This window comes from Palaemon carinicauda, chromosome 17 (assembly GCF_036898095.1).
Source record: "Palaemon carinicauda isolate YSFRI2023 chromosome 17, ASM3689809v2, whole genome shotgun sequence".
NCBI classification, from domain to species: Eukaryota; Metazoa; Arthropoda; class Malacostraca; order Decapoda; family Palaemonidae; genus Palaemon; species Palaemon carinicauda.
This window is the reverse complement of record NC_090741.1, coordinates 37,958,797-37,976,128: the sequence shown is the minus strand read 5'-3', so window position 1 is coordinate 37,976,128 and position 17,332 is coordinate 37,958,797. Positions and strand designations below refer to the sequence as shown.

At 42.8% G+C, this 17,332-nt stretch overlaps 2 protein-coding genes across 2 annotated transcripts in view; one reads left to right on the top strand and one right to left on the bottom strand.

The window, feature by feature from the left end:
* LOC137656682 (zinc finger protein 91-like) overlaps nucleotides 1-17,332 on the top strand; it is a 430,152-nt gene that overhangs the window by 191,176 nt on the left and 221,644 nt on the right. The window lies entirely within an intron of this gene.
* LOC137656680 (5'-AMP-activated protein kinase subunit beta-1-like) overlaps nucleotides 1-17,332 on the bottom strand; it is a 108,212-nt gene that overhangs the window by 39,727 nt on the left and 51,153 nt on the right. Inside the window, exon 3 of the mRNA XM_068390867.1 lies at nucleotides 4,714-4,886. Coding sequence (XP_068246968.1) covers nucleotides 4,714-4,886 — 173 coding nt within the window. The remainder of the gene's footprint in view (nucleotides 1-4,713; nucleotides 4,887-17,332) is intronic.

Below are 17,332 nucleotides of genomic sequence, written 5' to 3'. Positions count from 1 at the left end.
TACTTTATTATCAGAGGTTGTATTTCTTTTCTTAGGATTACTGGCAGTGCTAGGTGGGGTTGCTGTCTCCTGTGGTAAATTTACCTTTGATTTTAAGGCCTTTGCATAGCTGGTTGATTTATTCAACAGTCTTTTTGCATGTCCCACACTTATGTGTTCTAAACTTGATTTGTTTAGGGCAGCTTCCTCCAACTTATACAATTCGCATCTCCTATCAGTTGATTTATGATTCAAATTGCAATTTGAACACCTGGCCTCAAGTGTACATTCTCCATGATAAGTTTTGGAGCAAATACCACACATTTTTCCATTTTTGCAAACTTTGGATGGGTGTCCAATTAAAACATTGCAGGGGCTTTTGTTTGAAAGGCCGAACTTTAATCCTTTCATTTTCAATAAAAATATGGAAAGGTACATCAGCATCCTGGAAAGTAAGTATAATCATTGAAGTTCCAGGAACCTTATGCACTTTCCATACATTTAATGGACACATAGAAAGTATCTCCTCCTCTGTAAATTCGTACAGGTCCTTATTAAAGACCACTCCCCTTCCATAACTAAAATTTAGATGAGGTTTCATTTCCAATGTAATTTCATCACTGCCTGTCTGTAAGTTGGACAGTATTGCAAACTGAGTCGAAGATTTGGCATGGATGAGATAACTATTCTTCCCAAAACGAGATATATCTCCAGGTGCTATGGTTCCTACTTTTTTTTGGATAAACTTACATATCTTAAAATAATTCCCTATTATCCCTTTAGGTTCAGCTAAGAGCCACATTGGTGGTTTGGGTTTTCTCTGTGAAGGCATGGGTACATTTCTATCTTTTTCAAACCAATCAGCAGGTTTGTACACATCAAATTCCTTTGGGACCTTATCATAAAGAGCTCCCATGATGTTCAATTCGTTAATTTTGATACTACTAATATTACTTATGGCATTAAACGCTTCATCATGACTTTCAAAAGATATCCAAGAGTCCCATTTTTCATCTCCAAGTCTCATCCTTATTTCCTTTATCAATCCATAGCACTCAAATGCTCTATATATATCATCATAATTTGTCTCTAATGGGATTTGGGAAATATGAAGGAATCGTAGTTTCCCTGTGTTACCCAAATTGCTAGATTTTTTAACATCAGTAGAGTGGTCCTTTTTAGTTCGAAGGTCGTCAACAGAATTTTCCTTAATTACAGTAGCAGAAGTCGTCAACAGTGCCGGGGGGGAGTCAGCAAATCCAGGGGATGGGGAGTCAGTATTTGAAGGGTCCATATTTAAGGGTGGGATTTTCATGTTTTTTGTTGTTGTTTTGTTGGGGTACCTGCTTGAGAATTATAAGAAAGTATCATACGTTGGAGAGGAAATTTGTATTCTCCACTATCGGCACAATGAGAGTATACTTCCCAGATGGTCCACTCCATACTCTACCCGAAGGATAGTATCAAAACAGATATAGAGGCACAGGTGTAAGCTAAACCCGCCTGTTAGGACTGAGACCAAAGTAATATGGAATCATCCTCCCCATATCTGTAATGATGGGCTTCCGGCCAAAAGCCAAGAGTCTCACCTCAAGGATTGGATCCCCCTGGATTCCGATGACCCAACCCTTGAGAGTAGTTCCGCCAAAAAGGTCCAAACCATCTTTGGGATGGCTGAGATCATCCAATACTCTCATATATAACTTTGAATGCGAATACCTCCCAACCGTGATCCCTTCTCCCATTCATCTAAGCAGGCAGTAATAACGAATGTGGAAATATCCACGCCATTTAAATAAAATAGAAAAAAATAGATAAATAAATAAATGAACAAATAAAATAAACAAATATATATATATATGCATACATCTACATATATATATAACTAAGAAAAATAATAATCATAGAGATAGGACAGCAAGATGAAAGAAAGTTGATAAAATTAGGAGAAGGTCGAAGTAATATTAAGCAGAAGAAAAAGATGAAAGAGAGAAATTTAGATTCGAACTGGGGGAGCAATTTCCCGAAGTTCGAGAGCCCTCTTGCCCGTCACCAAGATTCAGCACGGGAATGAAATGCCGTGCTGAAGCTCAAAGACTTCATCAAGGCATTCTCTCATTAAGAGGGTCCCTGGCCTAAAACGGCGAGTGCAGGCTCCAGTGTACAGGCGCCTGCACGATGGCCCTCCGGGAGGTAAAACTTCCTCTGGGACTTCAGGCCCTGGAGCAGTTTGGAGGAACTCTGGTTCTTGGAAACCTCGGCGTGGTTGGCCACAATCTTGTCCAAGTGGGCTCTACCAAGCTTCACATCCTTGGCTAACAGTAGTGCTAGGGAGGGTCTCTGCTGGACGGGGGCATCCACAAGTCTGTTGAGACTGAATCGCCAGAATTCCTCGGAGGGCTCGGGCTCGTCCAGCCTGTGGTGTCTCCGAATGAGCCCTATCACCCTTCGATAGGCTGACACCTCCGCTGCTAAACCCTCCCCTTGGTCATCCAGCTCCTCCGTAGGACGTACTGATGCTTGAGACGGGGCTCCTCCGGCGGAGGTCTTTGTACGGGGAGAAGACAAGGCCTTGGCCCTCTCCATCTCCTGGGGTTCTGGCCGAAGGACGGGCATAGCCGTCGAGACGGAGGCCTCACGGAGGTCCATGTATCTGCGGGTCTGCTCGACGAGGGGAGCCGTATCTCATGATCCTGACAGCTCAGGGACGCCTTGGAGGTCAGGACGCGGCTGCCAGACCGAAGGGGCGACTCTCTCCACTGGGCGGATGGAGCCGGAACCTTCGCGGACTTATGCCTGTCTGCTGGGACCTGGAATGACGACTCCCTCCGTCGGTCGAATCTGCCACCGGATGAGTATCTTTCCAGAGAATGGGCTCTAGGGCGCCAACTTGAAGAGCCCGGAACTGCTGCCAACTCTAAAAGTCTGCTGCGAGGGATGACTACCCACTCTTCGTCTGGGGAGCCACTTCTCCATTTTCTTCTGGGGGATCCAGAACGCCTACTCACGTGGCGAGACCTGGAGCGAGAGCGAGAACAGGAGTGTCTCCTGTGGGACTTCTCCCGATGTCTTCTGAGTTTCCTCCGGGCTTCGTCCTCCGAGGAGCAGGAAAACGCCTCAACTGAAGAGCCCGACAACTTGTAGACTCGTTCAGGCGGGCCCGACTCACGCGATGACGTAGGAGGGTTCCCTCGACGCTCGATGGACGACGTGGCCAGCAAGAAGACGTCCGATAACGTAACAGATGGCGCTAGAGGGGAGCGTGGACGCTCTTCATTGGGGGACTAGGTACCGAAGCCTTCTTCCATTCTCAGCGGGGACCTGAAGGGCATCTTCAGGGGTACCCACGCGAGGGGGTCTGATGGCGGCGAGTGTTCTTTCTCGGCGGCACCCTCGGCTGCAGATGTTCCTGAAAAACAAGCCAAAGAGGCTGGAGAAGAGTTAGGAATATTTTTCCCCCACATAGGGTCATCAGAGGAGACGTGCCCTGCTTGCACCAGGACTCCGTCCCCCACACACACTCCCATCCCTCACTCAGGCCCCTCACAACCCCACTATCCTGCAGATCAGTCTCCTGGGGAAGGGCCACGGGCCTCTACCCGCAATGTTCTTACCTCATCCCCTACTCTGGGTAGGGGAAGGTGGCAGGGAAGCTCGGTCCGACGACACGCCCGGCGAAGCATGGGGAGAAGAGATGCTCGGCTTCTTAGGTGACTGCTTCGTCGCCTTCTTCTTGTTGGTGCCGTAACGCACCCACTGCACCTCATTCCAGGACACGCACTCCAGACACGTGGCGGTAGGGGAACACACACTGCCCCTACACGATGAACACAAGGAGTGCGGGTCTACTTCAGGTTTCGACAGGAACGCACCACACGATTTACCGGCCATAGGCCCAGGACAACGGCGGGTATGCTCCATGACGCAGTAGGAAGCACCACAAGACACAAGAACGCACAGGGAAAGCAAAGGGAAGAGGGCAAAGGAACCGCGTGAGACACAAAGGGGTCGGGGAAACAAAGTCACACTGGGATTAAGGAGAGCGGCGAGATGATATCGCGACGCGACCAGAGAACTTACTGGAGGTCGAGACCTGAGCAAGCGTGCTCTCTGACCCGGGGTTAGCCTCAGGGCACGTATCACTCCACCTGAGGTTATCCCTCATAGAAAACGGGTATAGGGTAAACTACACAAAACTCTGGTCGGATTGGAGGAGATCCCAGATACTCCTAAGAAAGTAGTTCGAGGTAAGTACTTCGTGTTGGAACAAATCTGAGATTTATGACTTCAGTTGGATTAGAGTTTTCATCTCCGAATGTTTGTAAGTTGAGGACCATCTTATATGATACAGAAGTTTCTCATCTGTGTTCTCATTTATGACACAATACTAGTTTCATACATGCAACTACTTAACAAATTAATGAAAAGTAAATTACAAAGCTCTTCCTCCTATAAGTCTACATTAGCGGCCATCATGAATTTAAACCATCTGCATCTTCATCCTAAATGAAGAAAAAATCATAAACCCACACTTTGCTGGCAGGAGACTAATAATGAACTACCAAAACACAGCTAATGAAGCAAAATGTAAAAAAAAAATATGCTCCACATCAGTTTCAATATTTGTCACTTATTTCAGCAAAATTGATCAGCACCGACCTCTGCAGTAAAGTGATAAACTTCACTTATAATATAAAAACTAAATGGTATGAAATACATAAAGAGCTTTACTACCTTTTAACCATTGGAATTTGCTGCCACTCGTTGAATGTACCCGCAATGGCGACTTTCTGACCACCTCCAGCCCACTTAATTACAAACGGGAGCATTTTCTTATTTCCTTGCGTTATGACAGGGCGAGGCCTAGCTGGCAGTGGGTCTTCATTTTCTTTTCCATCTCCGCCAGGCTGAAAAATAGATAAAAAGACAAGATGTACAAACTTGCGCATCACTTCATGGCATGCTATATCTCCTAGATTTTGACGGTCATGGGTTTTATAGGAAGTTATACAGGGTACTGCTTTTATGTGCCACCCATAATTACATTATTTTTCTTACATAATTTCTATATTCAAAGTATGATTGTAAGTAGATCAAGGACAGTGGCTCCTAAACATCCATATCTCAGCATTGATAATGTTTCTTTAACTCTGTATGACTCTCTTAAAATTTTAGGTGTGATTCTCAACAGCAAATTTACCTTTGAGAAACGCATTAGGTCTGTGTCTTCTTTAATTACACAAAAAAATGGCTTATTGAGAGTCTTTTGAGATTTTCGGTGATCAATCTATTCTGAAGAAGTGTTTTAATTCTTTCAGTTTACCTTGTTTCGAGTATTGTTCTCCAGTCTGGTCTTCAGCTGCTGATTCTTATCTTAATTTGTTACACAAAAGCTTGCGGTCTATTAAATTTCTTATTCCTGATCTAGATATTAATCTTTGGCACCATCGTTCAATTAGTTTGTTATGCATGTTGCATAAGATTTTTCATAATTCTGACCATCTTTTACATTCAGATCTTCCCGGAAAGTTTCATCCTATTTGTAATGCTAGGCATGCAGTTAATTCTAATAGTCACGCCTTCTCCATCAAGAGGTTCAATACTACACAGTATTCTATAAGTTTTATTCAAGCTGTGACCAATTTGTGGAATGATCTTCCTAATCGGTTAGTTGAAATGGTAGAACTCGTATGTTTTTATGTTGAACAGGCTAATACAAGTCTTTTTATAGTTTATATATAAAATATACTGTATGTTTTGATGTTATTACTGTTTTTAAAATATCTAATTAATTGTTAATTATTTCTCATATTGTTTATTCATTTCCTAATTTCCTTTCCTCACTGGGTTGTTTTTCCCTGTTGGAGCCCTTGGGCTTATGGCACTTTGAATTTCCATCGAGGGTTGTAGCTTAGCTGCTAATAATAATAATAATAATAATAATAATAATAATAATAATAATAATAATAATAATAATAATACAGCAATAATAATAATAATAATAATAATAATACAGCAATAATAATAATAATAATAATAATAATAATAATAATAATATTAATACAGTTCATTATAGGCATGAAAAATATACAGTAAATTGCATGATCTTTAGCAGTTATTTTAACACTATTTACTTGCTCTCAATATAATATCTTGATAATTTTCCTCAGATATTTTTTTAAATTTTCACAAATTTAAACTTGCCAGGTAAGTTGATGATCTTTAAGTTTTGCTCTACAAAGTAAGTTTAAAATTCTAAATGATAACGCTTTAACAACAACAACAACAGCACTAATAATAATAATAATCATCATCATCATGATAACATTCAAGCAAAATCCCCTATCATAATCCAGTACTGTACTGTAACATTCAAAGTAAATGTGGTATCCAAAGCATTGATAAGTATAAAGAGCAATAATGGGATTTTGACGTAGGAAAAATCTATTTCTGGGCGAGGGACCTGTGCCGCCCAGTGAATAAGCTCCTATTAGCACTTATTCTTAGGTAATTTACTGCTAAATATACCAGAGAAAAAATGTAAAGGAGTGCTAGGTTAACTAGCTCACTCACCTATTGGTGTCGGTATAAAATTGGGCGTATAATCCAGAGGTCCCGCACTATTTAGATTCATCCACGACAAAGACCCCAATAGAAGAGAGCCGTTCAACCTCACTCAGCACCAGCAACTCGGCATCCGCTCAGAACCCAACTCCTTAGCACCCAAAGTTTGGGGACTCCAAGGGAGAGGAGCTGGGAGGGTTCACTGGGCGGCACAGGTCCCTCGCCCAGAAATAGATTTTTCCTACGTCAAAATCCCTTTTCTGGGCTTGAACCTGTGCCGGCCAGTGAATATATACAAGAGAAATGTCACCAAACTTGCAAAATAAAGGAAAAACATAAACATAAGGGAAATACAAGTTGCTTTAATCAGAGATGAGTGCCAAAAACAGCTATAAGGGTGTCTTAAAAAGAACATAAATCCACTTGGTAGAACAAATGACCAAAAAAGGTAAGGTATAATAATGCCGTGAGTGATGATATATACAGATACTCAGGAGTCAAAAATTTACAAATATAATAATAGTAATCAGGTGCGAAACCAACGAATACAAATAGGGTATAAATGAGGCAGGTAAGGGGGAGAGATAAAATAACAAGGAATTAACATATGAGTTACCTGGGGGTAACTACGCTCCCTGCAGCTACTGTAGGAAATTTAAGGGCTTCCAAATGTTTAAGGTAGTGTTTCTTGAACACTGAGGGTGACTTCCACCCTGTATACCTGGAAAGATCCGTAAAATTCATGTGGTGAAAAAAGTTCACCGAAGTAGCAACCGCTCTGATATCATGTGCAAGAGGAAAAGAGTCAGGGCTAGCTTGTTTAATAAAATACAAAATTTGTTGCCTGATCCCTTTAATGGTAATGGTACCGCCTTGTTATCTAACGAATAGAGGCCCCGAGGAGTTAGAGGAGGTCCGGGATAAATAAGACCTAAGAGTAGTAACAGGGCACAGAGACGGATCTTGCGTGAGGGGAACAATTTTCCAGGAGGACCATCTGTTCTGAGGGTCTTCGTTCTTAGCTAAAAAGAATTTGTTAGGTGAAAGAAGGACCTCTCCCGAAGGAAGGAACTCAATATGACCCGGGTCTCTTGACAAAGCTGCCAGTTCAGAAATTCTTGCCCCGGAAGCCAAACTCACCAGGGAAAGTGTTTTCCTGAGAAGGGGAATGTAATCACAAGAACTGTTAATGGTATCAGAAGCCAATTTGAGTACATCATTAAGGAACCAGGTAACCGGAGTAGGACGAGTAACCGGTTTCAGTCTGGCACAGGCTTTCGGAATTGAAGCTAACAAAGAGTCGGTTAAGTCTATGTTAAAACCCACTAGGAATATCTTTTTCAAGGCAGATTTAATAGTGGTGATAGTATTGGCTGCCAGACCTGATTCTAATAAAGTTCTAAAGAAAGTGACTGTAAGGTTCAAGTTCATACAGTGTACGTCAGAGTCTATGAAAAATTTAGCCAACTTTTTAACCGCAGAATCATATTGGCGGCTGGTGGAATCCCGTTTATCTGATTCTAGGAACAGGGTGTTTTGAGGATCGATATTGGCACCATGCATGGCCGCAAACTTCATGAAGTCCATAAAGTTAGGGCGCTCTGAATGTTTGAGAAAGCGTACACAACGCGTGTTTTTACTATCTGAGACAGAACCGGATTGGGTATCGGGTGAGGATGTAGTCTCAACTCTCGCAGGAGAGGATACCAATTGCTCTTGGGCCAGTTGGGTGCGACCAAGGCTACTCGTCCCTTGAAGGATCTCAGCTTGTCTAGGACTTTCAGTAAAAGATTCACCGGGGGAAAGAGATAAATCCTTTCCCAGATGTCCCAATTCTGTGACATAGCGTCTGTGGCGTAGGCCTGAGGGTCTAGATTGGGAGCCACATATACTCTCAACTTGTGGTTGGACTCCGTGGCGAAGAGGTCCACTTGGAGACCCGGAACCCGAGAGAGAATCCACCGGATTGACTTTAGATCGAGTGACCATTCCGATTCTAGAGGGGAGGTCCGGGACAAGGCGTCTGCCACTACGTTCCAGACTCCCGCCAGGTGGACAGCTGAAAGATGCCAACGGTTCGAGGCTGCTAGGGAGAATATGGCTACTAGAACATGGTTCAGAGGCCCTGATTTTGATCCGCCTCTGTTGAGGCAGCGGACCACCACTTCGCTGTCGAGAACCAGACGAAGGTGTTGTCTCTTGGGTGGAGCGAGACGTTTCAGGGTTAGAAGAACTGCCATGGCCTCCAGCACATTGATGTGAAATTGGCGGAATAAGGGAGACCAAAGACCTTGAACTTTCCTGAGCTGAGAATAGCCTCCCCAACCTGAAAGGGATGCGTCCGTGTGAATGATTAACTTCGGAGGCGGAAATCGAAGGGGAACTGACTTTGACAGATTGTTGGCCCTTGTCCAAGGTAGAAGTCTTTCCCGGAGAATGGGAGGAAGGCGGACTTTCCTGTCCCGGAGCTTCCGGTTCGCCCTCGAACGCCAGACACGATTGATATCTTTCAATTTTGCCTTCAGAAGTAGATCCGTCACTGAAGCAAATTGAAGGGACCCTAGGATCCTCTCTTGGAGTCGTCTGGAACTTACTTTGTCTTTGAGAAAGCGTTTGGTGTTCATTGCAATCTCTAACCTCTTGGGTTTGGGAAGACACAGAGTATGAGATATAAGATCCCATTGCAGGCCGAGCCATTGGAACTTTGATTTCGGAAGAAGACGGGACTTCTTGAAGTTGATCTGGAAGCCTAGAGATTGAAGGTATTGGATGACTCTGTGAGTGGCTTTTAGGCAATTTTGGGAGGTGTCTGACCAAATGAGCCAGTCGTCCAGATAGGCTACTACTTGAATCCCTTGATTTCTGAGTTCCTGAACAGCAACTTCTGCTAACTTTGTGAAGATCCTTGGGGCGATGTTGAGCCCAAAGGGCATCACCTTGAAGGAGTAATTTTTGTCCCCTAGGCGGAAGCCTAGATACGGACGGAAGTATCTCGCTATCGGGACGTGATAATAGGCGTCTGTAAGATCGATAGAGGTGGTGACGGCCCCACGGGGAAGTAAGGTCCGCACCTGCGAGACGGTAAGCATTCGAAACTTGTCGCATTGAATGGACAAGTTGAGAAGGGATAGGTCTAGAATCACTCTTCTCTTGTCCGAATCCTTCTTCGGGACACTGAACAGCCGACCCTGAAACTTCAGGTGTTTCGTTTCTTGTATGGCGTTCTTTTGTAACAGGTCCTGGACAAATTCGACTAGGTCCGGAGTGGAATGTTGATGAAATCTGTTCGGAGGTGGAGGTCCTTGAATCCAACTCCACCCCAGTCCCTTGGAGATGATACTGAAAGCCCAGGGACTGAACCTCCATTTGTTGCGGAAGGCATAAAGCCTCCCCCCTACCCGCTGCACCTCAGTATTGGTTTGAGGAGTTGCCTCCACGTCCGCCTCGGAAGTTCTTTCCCTTGCGAAAGAATCTACCTCTACCTCTGTTCTGGTTTGAACCACGATGGTAGCCTCTACCTCTGTTATAACTCTGGGAAGAGCCTTGAGCCTCATAAGACTGGTTAAAGGTTGGAGAGGTGGTGGAGGCACCGGGAAGCTGGCTCTTAGGGAGCAGAACGGTGACATAGTCGTCCGATGAAGGAGCCCGAGAGGTGGAAGGCTGTGCAGGAGCAGCAGGAGATGGAGGAAGAGGCTGACGGAAAACAGACGAACTACTCTGCTGTTGCCGGAACTGGGTGGAGGTATACGGGCGGAGCTTCTTCCTACCCCGGGCTTGGTAATTTGCGGGATCATATTTCCGCTTAGGAGTCAAACCCCAACGGGTTTTAAGGCTCTGATTAACCCTAGTAGCCTCTGCCAAGACTTCCTCCACAAGATCCTCAGGGAAAAGATTTGAACCCCAGCAAGAGGACCGGATAAGTTTATTAGGCTCGTGCCTAATAGTCGCCTCAGCCAGGACGTGTTTGCGGCACCTACGTTTGGCAATAGCAAAGTCATATAGATCGAAATATAACGACTGCAAAGTAGCCTTATTGAGAGACTTAAAGATACTCTCAGTATCATAAGTTAAGGCTATCGACTCCGTAGACGTGGCCAAGTTCAAAGTTCGACCAACACGTAGGCGGGAATCATACTCCTGTTTAATAAGGGATTCCGGGAGACGGGGAAGCCGTTCGCTAAACATTACCGACGCACAGTCGGCTGTTAGCTTGCCAGAAGTAAAGGTGGTATGGACATTGTCCCAACACTCATTACCTGAAGGAAGAAGGAGGGAGATCGGGTCTACCTCTCGGATGGGAGGCAAGGGCTTCTCCTCCAGAGCATATTGAAAAGCCAGTTCTGCAACCTTATTGACGCATGGAGTCACGGTATTCTTGTCCATTAAGAACATTGTGAACGAACTTTTATGAGGCGTCAACATGGTATTGGTGCAACCAATATCATTCAGAAACCTAGCCCAAACAGATTGGGCTTGTTCCTTTGGGAAAATGACAGTCTCTTTGGGGACCTTATCCAGCCGAACCAGAGCTTCCTCGGTAAGCCTGGCATAACCATGAAATGGAAATGCGAGACCAGGAGGAAAGAATTCAAAGTCCTCTAGGGGACGAGTGCCAAGACCTTCCAATGTTAACATCCCGTCTGAAAATGGGGAATGAAGAGCCATGCGCCAAGGGTTATTCTTGGCAAACGGCGGAAGCTTAGAGGCATCCGGGATGAGAGAGCTTTGAACTCGCTCCGGAGCACCCTGCTCTAATGCTCCAAGTCTCTGACCAATGTTAGAGAACATCGTGTCCATCTTGGCCTGCATTTCCGACACCAACTTAGCTTGCATCTCCGACACAATGCGAAGCATGGCTGATTCGGAAAGGCCCGGATTAGGAGCAGAAGTGGCGGATTGTACTCCCGGGTCGTGAGACTTAGAGGAGGAGCCGGAAGCCTTAGATGACGGGTTCGTATTAGACTTGGAACTATGGGAAGCCTTGTGGGGCTTACGAGCTTTTGGCAAAGTCCTAGATATAGACTTATCTTTGGGGGGAACCGGGTGTGATCGGTGAGACGAATCACGGTCCCCAGAAAGACCATGGAAAGAAGAGAGATCAGATGAAGAAGAAAGAGCGGGGCTGAGGATAGGAATCTCAGCGCCGGTAACACCTGCCTCACTTACCACCCTACCTGCATCCGGATCATCCAACAACATAGGTTCGACGTCCAAGTTCATGGAGGCAACATTGTCTTCCAGATCTCCGGGGGCATCCAACGGATCTTGTTCCTGGTCTATGAATCCCGCAATAGTGGCATCAATGTGGGCAATGATGGGTGCCGCAACATGCCTAGCCACGGCGGCTGAAGACTTGGCATTAGGGTAGATCATTGCACAGTAGTCTTCAGACAGGACGTAAGGCTGTTTGGATTTCACATTCCGGGCAAATCCCCTAACCCACACTTTCAGTGTGTCCCGAGCCGCAGTCTTCTGCTCCGGGGATGCCTGAAATAATAGTGGGAATTACCGAAAGGAAGATTCCAGGAGGTCCTTCAAGACCATAGAGATCTTACTAAATAGTGTATGTATACCAAAAGAGGTAAAATACTTAGAAAGATAACATAGCCAACGGGACTCACCGAATCAGATCCGAGGGTGGTGATGAGGTCAAAACAGACCATACAATTATCAGGGTGCCAGACCATGATGTCTTCCAGCTGAACTCCGCAGAGGGCGTGAGACCTACAAACAGTATGGCCACAAGGCTGGTGAAGGACAGCCGCACAGGCCGTCGTCTGACAATGCACCATCTATAAAAAGAATAGTATATGAGAAACTGTAATTCTCTTAAGTAGGGGCGGGTCCGGAGGACCCGGGACTAAACATAAGTCTAACTTAAGACTAGAGCTTAACTGTAATACTCTTAAGTAGGGGCGGGTCCGGAGGACCCGGGCCTAAACATAAGTCTAGCTTAACTGTGATACTCTTAAGTAGGGGTGGGTCCGGAGGACCCAGGCCTAAACATAAGTCTAACTTAAGACTAGAGTATAACTATTCATTCCGGTCGAGCCAGGATCATAAAGAAGGATGCAACAAAGAATTAAGACACATGGTGTCTGATTTCCCGGAGCGAGGTTAAGCCCCGGGCCGGGAAATAAAAGTACATCCATAAACCAATATATATAGGAACTCCGGGATAGTGATCTGTCATATATAATCATATATAATCATAGAAACTGTTATAAATAAAGAGGGGGGCGGAACTGTAGATAAGAACCGCCAACAGAACCCGGAGGGTTTCGTATAACATAATAAAATTGTGATAGGTGAATATAAAATAGGGTGCACCGGGATCCTACTCTGTTGAAAGGTGGCCAACCCGTCTAGACAGAGACGAAACCGCCGGGACACCCGGAGGACAAAGTCCATAAACACTGAACTACCCCCTCTAAAATGAGGGAAGGCAACGGTCCCCTAGGAGAGGGGGGAGAGAAGCCTAGCCACCAACCTAGCGAGAGGGGGAGCTTGGGGGAGGATCACGTGATACGGAGCAGCAGGGCTACCAACTGACGATCCCCAAACACTACCAAAACAGATCATACGGAGTAATAAGCACAAATATTCATTATAAAAGTAATAGCGTTGAAAAATATATGAATATACACATAAAAATTTAGGGCAAGGTATGCAACATAATAGATAAATCCCAAAGGACAGCAACCTGATGGCTTAAATAATAAAAATTGCCGCCCAGTAACGAAGGTCGGCAAGCCATCTACGATACGTAACTGATATCGGCCCTAAAAATGAACCACAAGGGTTCTAAACGCTAAATAATGAATATCCACAATAAAACATATAAAAATTTAATTAATAATAAAAATAATACACTTAGTAACACCGCGAGTGAAACTAACAGCTCTCAAAACAGGAGTACCAACCGTAAGCGGAATCAAGCAAGATCGATATGATCGAAGAGAATAAACTCCTATAATTTAAATATTAAACGATCTACATTGCTCAAAACACAGCAAAACATAGCTTGGTACTTAACTTAGACGGTGTCTCCTGGGAAACCGATGAAGAAGCCATAATCCATGAAAAATAAGGCAAAACACGAGAGCACAAAAAAGCGGGTTACCATACAGGCGTGCTAAAAAGGAGTGGGGTTCTGAGCGGATGCCGAGTTGCTGGTGCCGAGTGAGGTTGAACGGCTCTCCTCTATTGGGGTCTTTGTCGTGGATGAATCTAAATAGTGCGGGACCTCTGGATTATACGCCCAATTTTATACCGACACCAATAGGTGAGCGAGCTAGTTAACCTAGCACTCCTTTACATTTTTTCTCTGGTATATTTAGCAGTAAATTACCTAAGAATAAGTGCTAATAGGAGCTTATTCACTGGGCGGCACAGGTTCAAGCCCAGAAATACACAATTGGATAGGAGACCCTATTGTAGCAATGTAACATTGAAATAGATCCCCTTCAAAACTAAAATCAATTTGTCTGAGGAACTTCACTGATGTTTTAAGAACAGTAAAATTTAAACAGATATTTCATATATAAAGTTTAAAAAGAAAAAGAGAGTCTCTCTCTCTCTCTCTCTCTCTCTCTCTCTCTCTCTCTCTCTCTCTCTCTCTCTCTCTCTCTCTCTCTCTCTAATCTGCTACACAAGATATTGTACACTATATGTAATCATTTTTGGCTGTAGGGTACCCTTGAATGTTCAAGTGTACAAATGTCGCACTTACTGTTTTTCTTATTGATCAGATTTAACCTCATCAGAAAAACCAGTCAGTGAAGCTTCTAATACACTAACATAAAAAATTGCTATAAGTTCCCAAAAATGAAGGCTCATTTTACTTGCAGGTATCTATTTGTGTTATGCAAATAATTTCTTCTCATGCTATCTAAGTTTTCTTATATAGTGTTTTCAATGATTGATACAATGATTTAGAAAAGTAACAATAATTCTGCTTCAGTCCTTGCTGGACCAGAAGAATATCGTCAAGGCTTCTCTTGTGGGGGCCTTGGTACCTTAGCTAAGGTCTTAGGAACTATTTCTGGATCCTCCGTTTAAGCAAAGCTCTAGCCAGCCCTTTCAGAGCAAGTAATGTTTGTCATTCAGTACAATATAATTTTTGTCACTTAATACATACTTTACAACATGATATTTTCATTATAAAATAAATTTTTGAACATACTTACCCGGTGGATATATATAAAGTCCCTGACGTCACAGCAGAAATTCAAAACTCGCGGCAATCGCAGATTGGGTAGCTAGGTATACTACTAGCGCCACCACTCGCCAGGTAACTGGAACCATTCCATGAATCCTCAGATCTTCCATGCCCATAGGTCTCTAAAGGGGAGGAATGGAGGGAGTTAAATTATATATATCCACCGGGTAAGTATGTTCAAAAATTTATTTTATAATGAAAATATAATTTTTAAACATTTGACTTAGCCAGTGGATATATATATATAGCTGATTGACACCCTTGGTGGAGGGTTAGAGCCCAGCTAATACATAATTGGAATATTACTCAAGAGTTTTACAAAAACAAACTTAAGGGTTCGTACCTGATAAGGAAGCTGACTTTTATGATTCTCTGCCTCATTAGTCCGTTGTCCTTATGAGATCCAGCGATCCACTCAGGGGGCTGAAAGATCTCTAGGAGCTGTCAAAACGGTGTAAATACCTCACTATGACATGACCTCAACCAATACCCTTGTTCTGGGCACTCTCAAGGAACAAGTTTGACCACCTGCTAAAATCAATGATTGTGGAAGACTGTCGACCAATCTCCACAAACAACCATAAAATACAATAGTTCCAAGAGAAGAAAAAAGTTATTAGGATTAGGGGAATGTAGTGGTAGAGCTTTCTTCACCCACTACTGCACTAGGAATGGTCCCAAAGTGTAGTAGTCCTCGTAAAGAGTCTGGACACGCTTCAAATAATATGAGGCAAACACAGATTTACTCCCCCAAAAGGTTGTGTCCATAATGCTCTGTAAAGATCGATTCTGTTTGAAAGCTACAGAAGTTGCCACAGCTCTAACTTCGTGCATCTTCACTTTCAGCAATTTGCGGTCTGACTCACAGCAGTGAGCGTGAGCCTCTCTTATCAAGAGCCTGATAAAATATGAGAGGGCATTCTTTGACATTGGTAAGGAGGGCTTCTTGACTGAATACCATAGAGCTTCTGACTTGCCTCGTGATTCTTTAGTTCTGTCTAGATAGAACTTAACCCTGGATAGGTACGGTCCTCGGACACCCCTTTAAGGGTATACTCGGACGCGAACGACCCCGACGCCAAAAAAAATTCTTGAAAAATCAGTTTTTGCAGTGACCTCCTTTTTTCTTTTGCCAAAAAAAACTTCAATGAATGCTTAAAACAACTGTAAAGATAAATACTACTCATCTGCAGAAAAACTATTTATTATAAATATTTTAAAAAATTAAGTAGAAAAAAAAAAGACCTGACATAAAAATTCATAAAAAAAAAGTTTATACATATATACACAAATCCTTTTAGGAATTGATTCTTGAATGTTTAGGACACATCTTGATGTATTTTGGATGAAGTCAGACCCATGGAGGTGAAGATCTGAAATGAGAAAAAAAGGGTAACTTTTTTTGGCCAAAAAAAATTGTCCAAATTTCATGAATTTTTTTGGGTACCCAAATGAAATAGGAAGTGGCTAATTTTTTTAGGGAATAAACATATGTTATCCTAAAATAGAAATATGTAAAAAAATCTTCATTATTTTGTAAATTACATTTATATCAGGGGCCATATCTAAAGGTAATTTTTTGAGTACTTGGAAATTTCGTAAAAAAATACATATATTTAATATATAATATGATATTCATGCAGGTAAAAATATACCAAAATATCACAAATTCTATAGGGAACAAGAATATATATAGATAGGGCAGCTTACGCTTCGGATATGTCCACAAAATGGCCGCCAACCACACTGACTCAGACTCCCTAATCTGCCACTTGAAATGTAGGAAGGGTATGTCAATTGCAAGGTGTTATTTACTAATCTAATTATTATTGGATATGCATAAAAATTGTATGGTGGGTTGCTGGATAATTGTCGATTATTTTACGACTATAAAATTAAAATTCTGACACAAAAAATGTTTTTTGAAGGGAAATAAAATCGAAAAAAAAAAATGTAAAACAATATTTTAGCTAAAAAAATTTGATGATATTCAATCAAAAAAAAAGTAAACAAAATTTTCCGACAAATAAACATCTAGAGGAATCATTACTCTGTGATAGTTCCTTAGTACGTTGTAATTTTGAAAGAATTGGGAAAAAACGAAAAAATGGCAATCACCGGAAAATCGAACACATACCTATATATACGCCATATCTGGCTAAAAAAAAGATAGGCATGGGTAGCCAGATCATCTAGAAACACTTTCCAACACTATAAAAATATAAGTTTTGCGACACTACTTGCCAATTCCTTACGGTAACATGACTAAGCAAAAAAATGCAAAACAAATAAAAAGGGGCACTCGTGGAAAAATGGCCATTCTAATATACGGCATTTCAGAAAAAAAAATTTCAGCCACGTGCTAGGCAAACCATCAAGGCATATTTTCCGACAAATAAACATATAAATGAAATATTACTCTGTGATAGTTCCTTAGTACGTAGTAATTTTGAAAGAAATGGGAAAAAACGAAAAAATGGCAATCACAGGAAAATCGAACACATACTTATATATACGCCATATCTGGCTAAAAAAAAAATAGGCATGGGTAGCCAGATCATCTAGAAA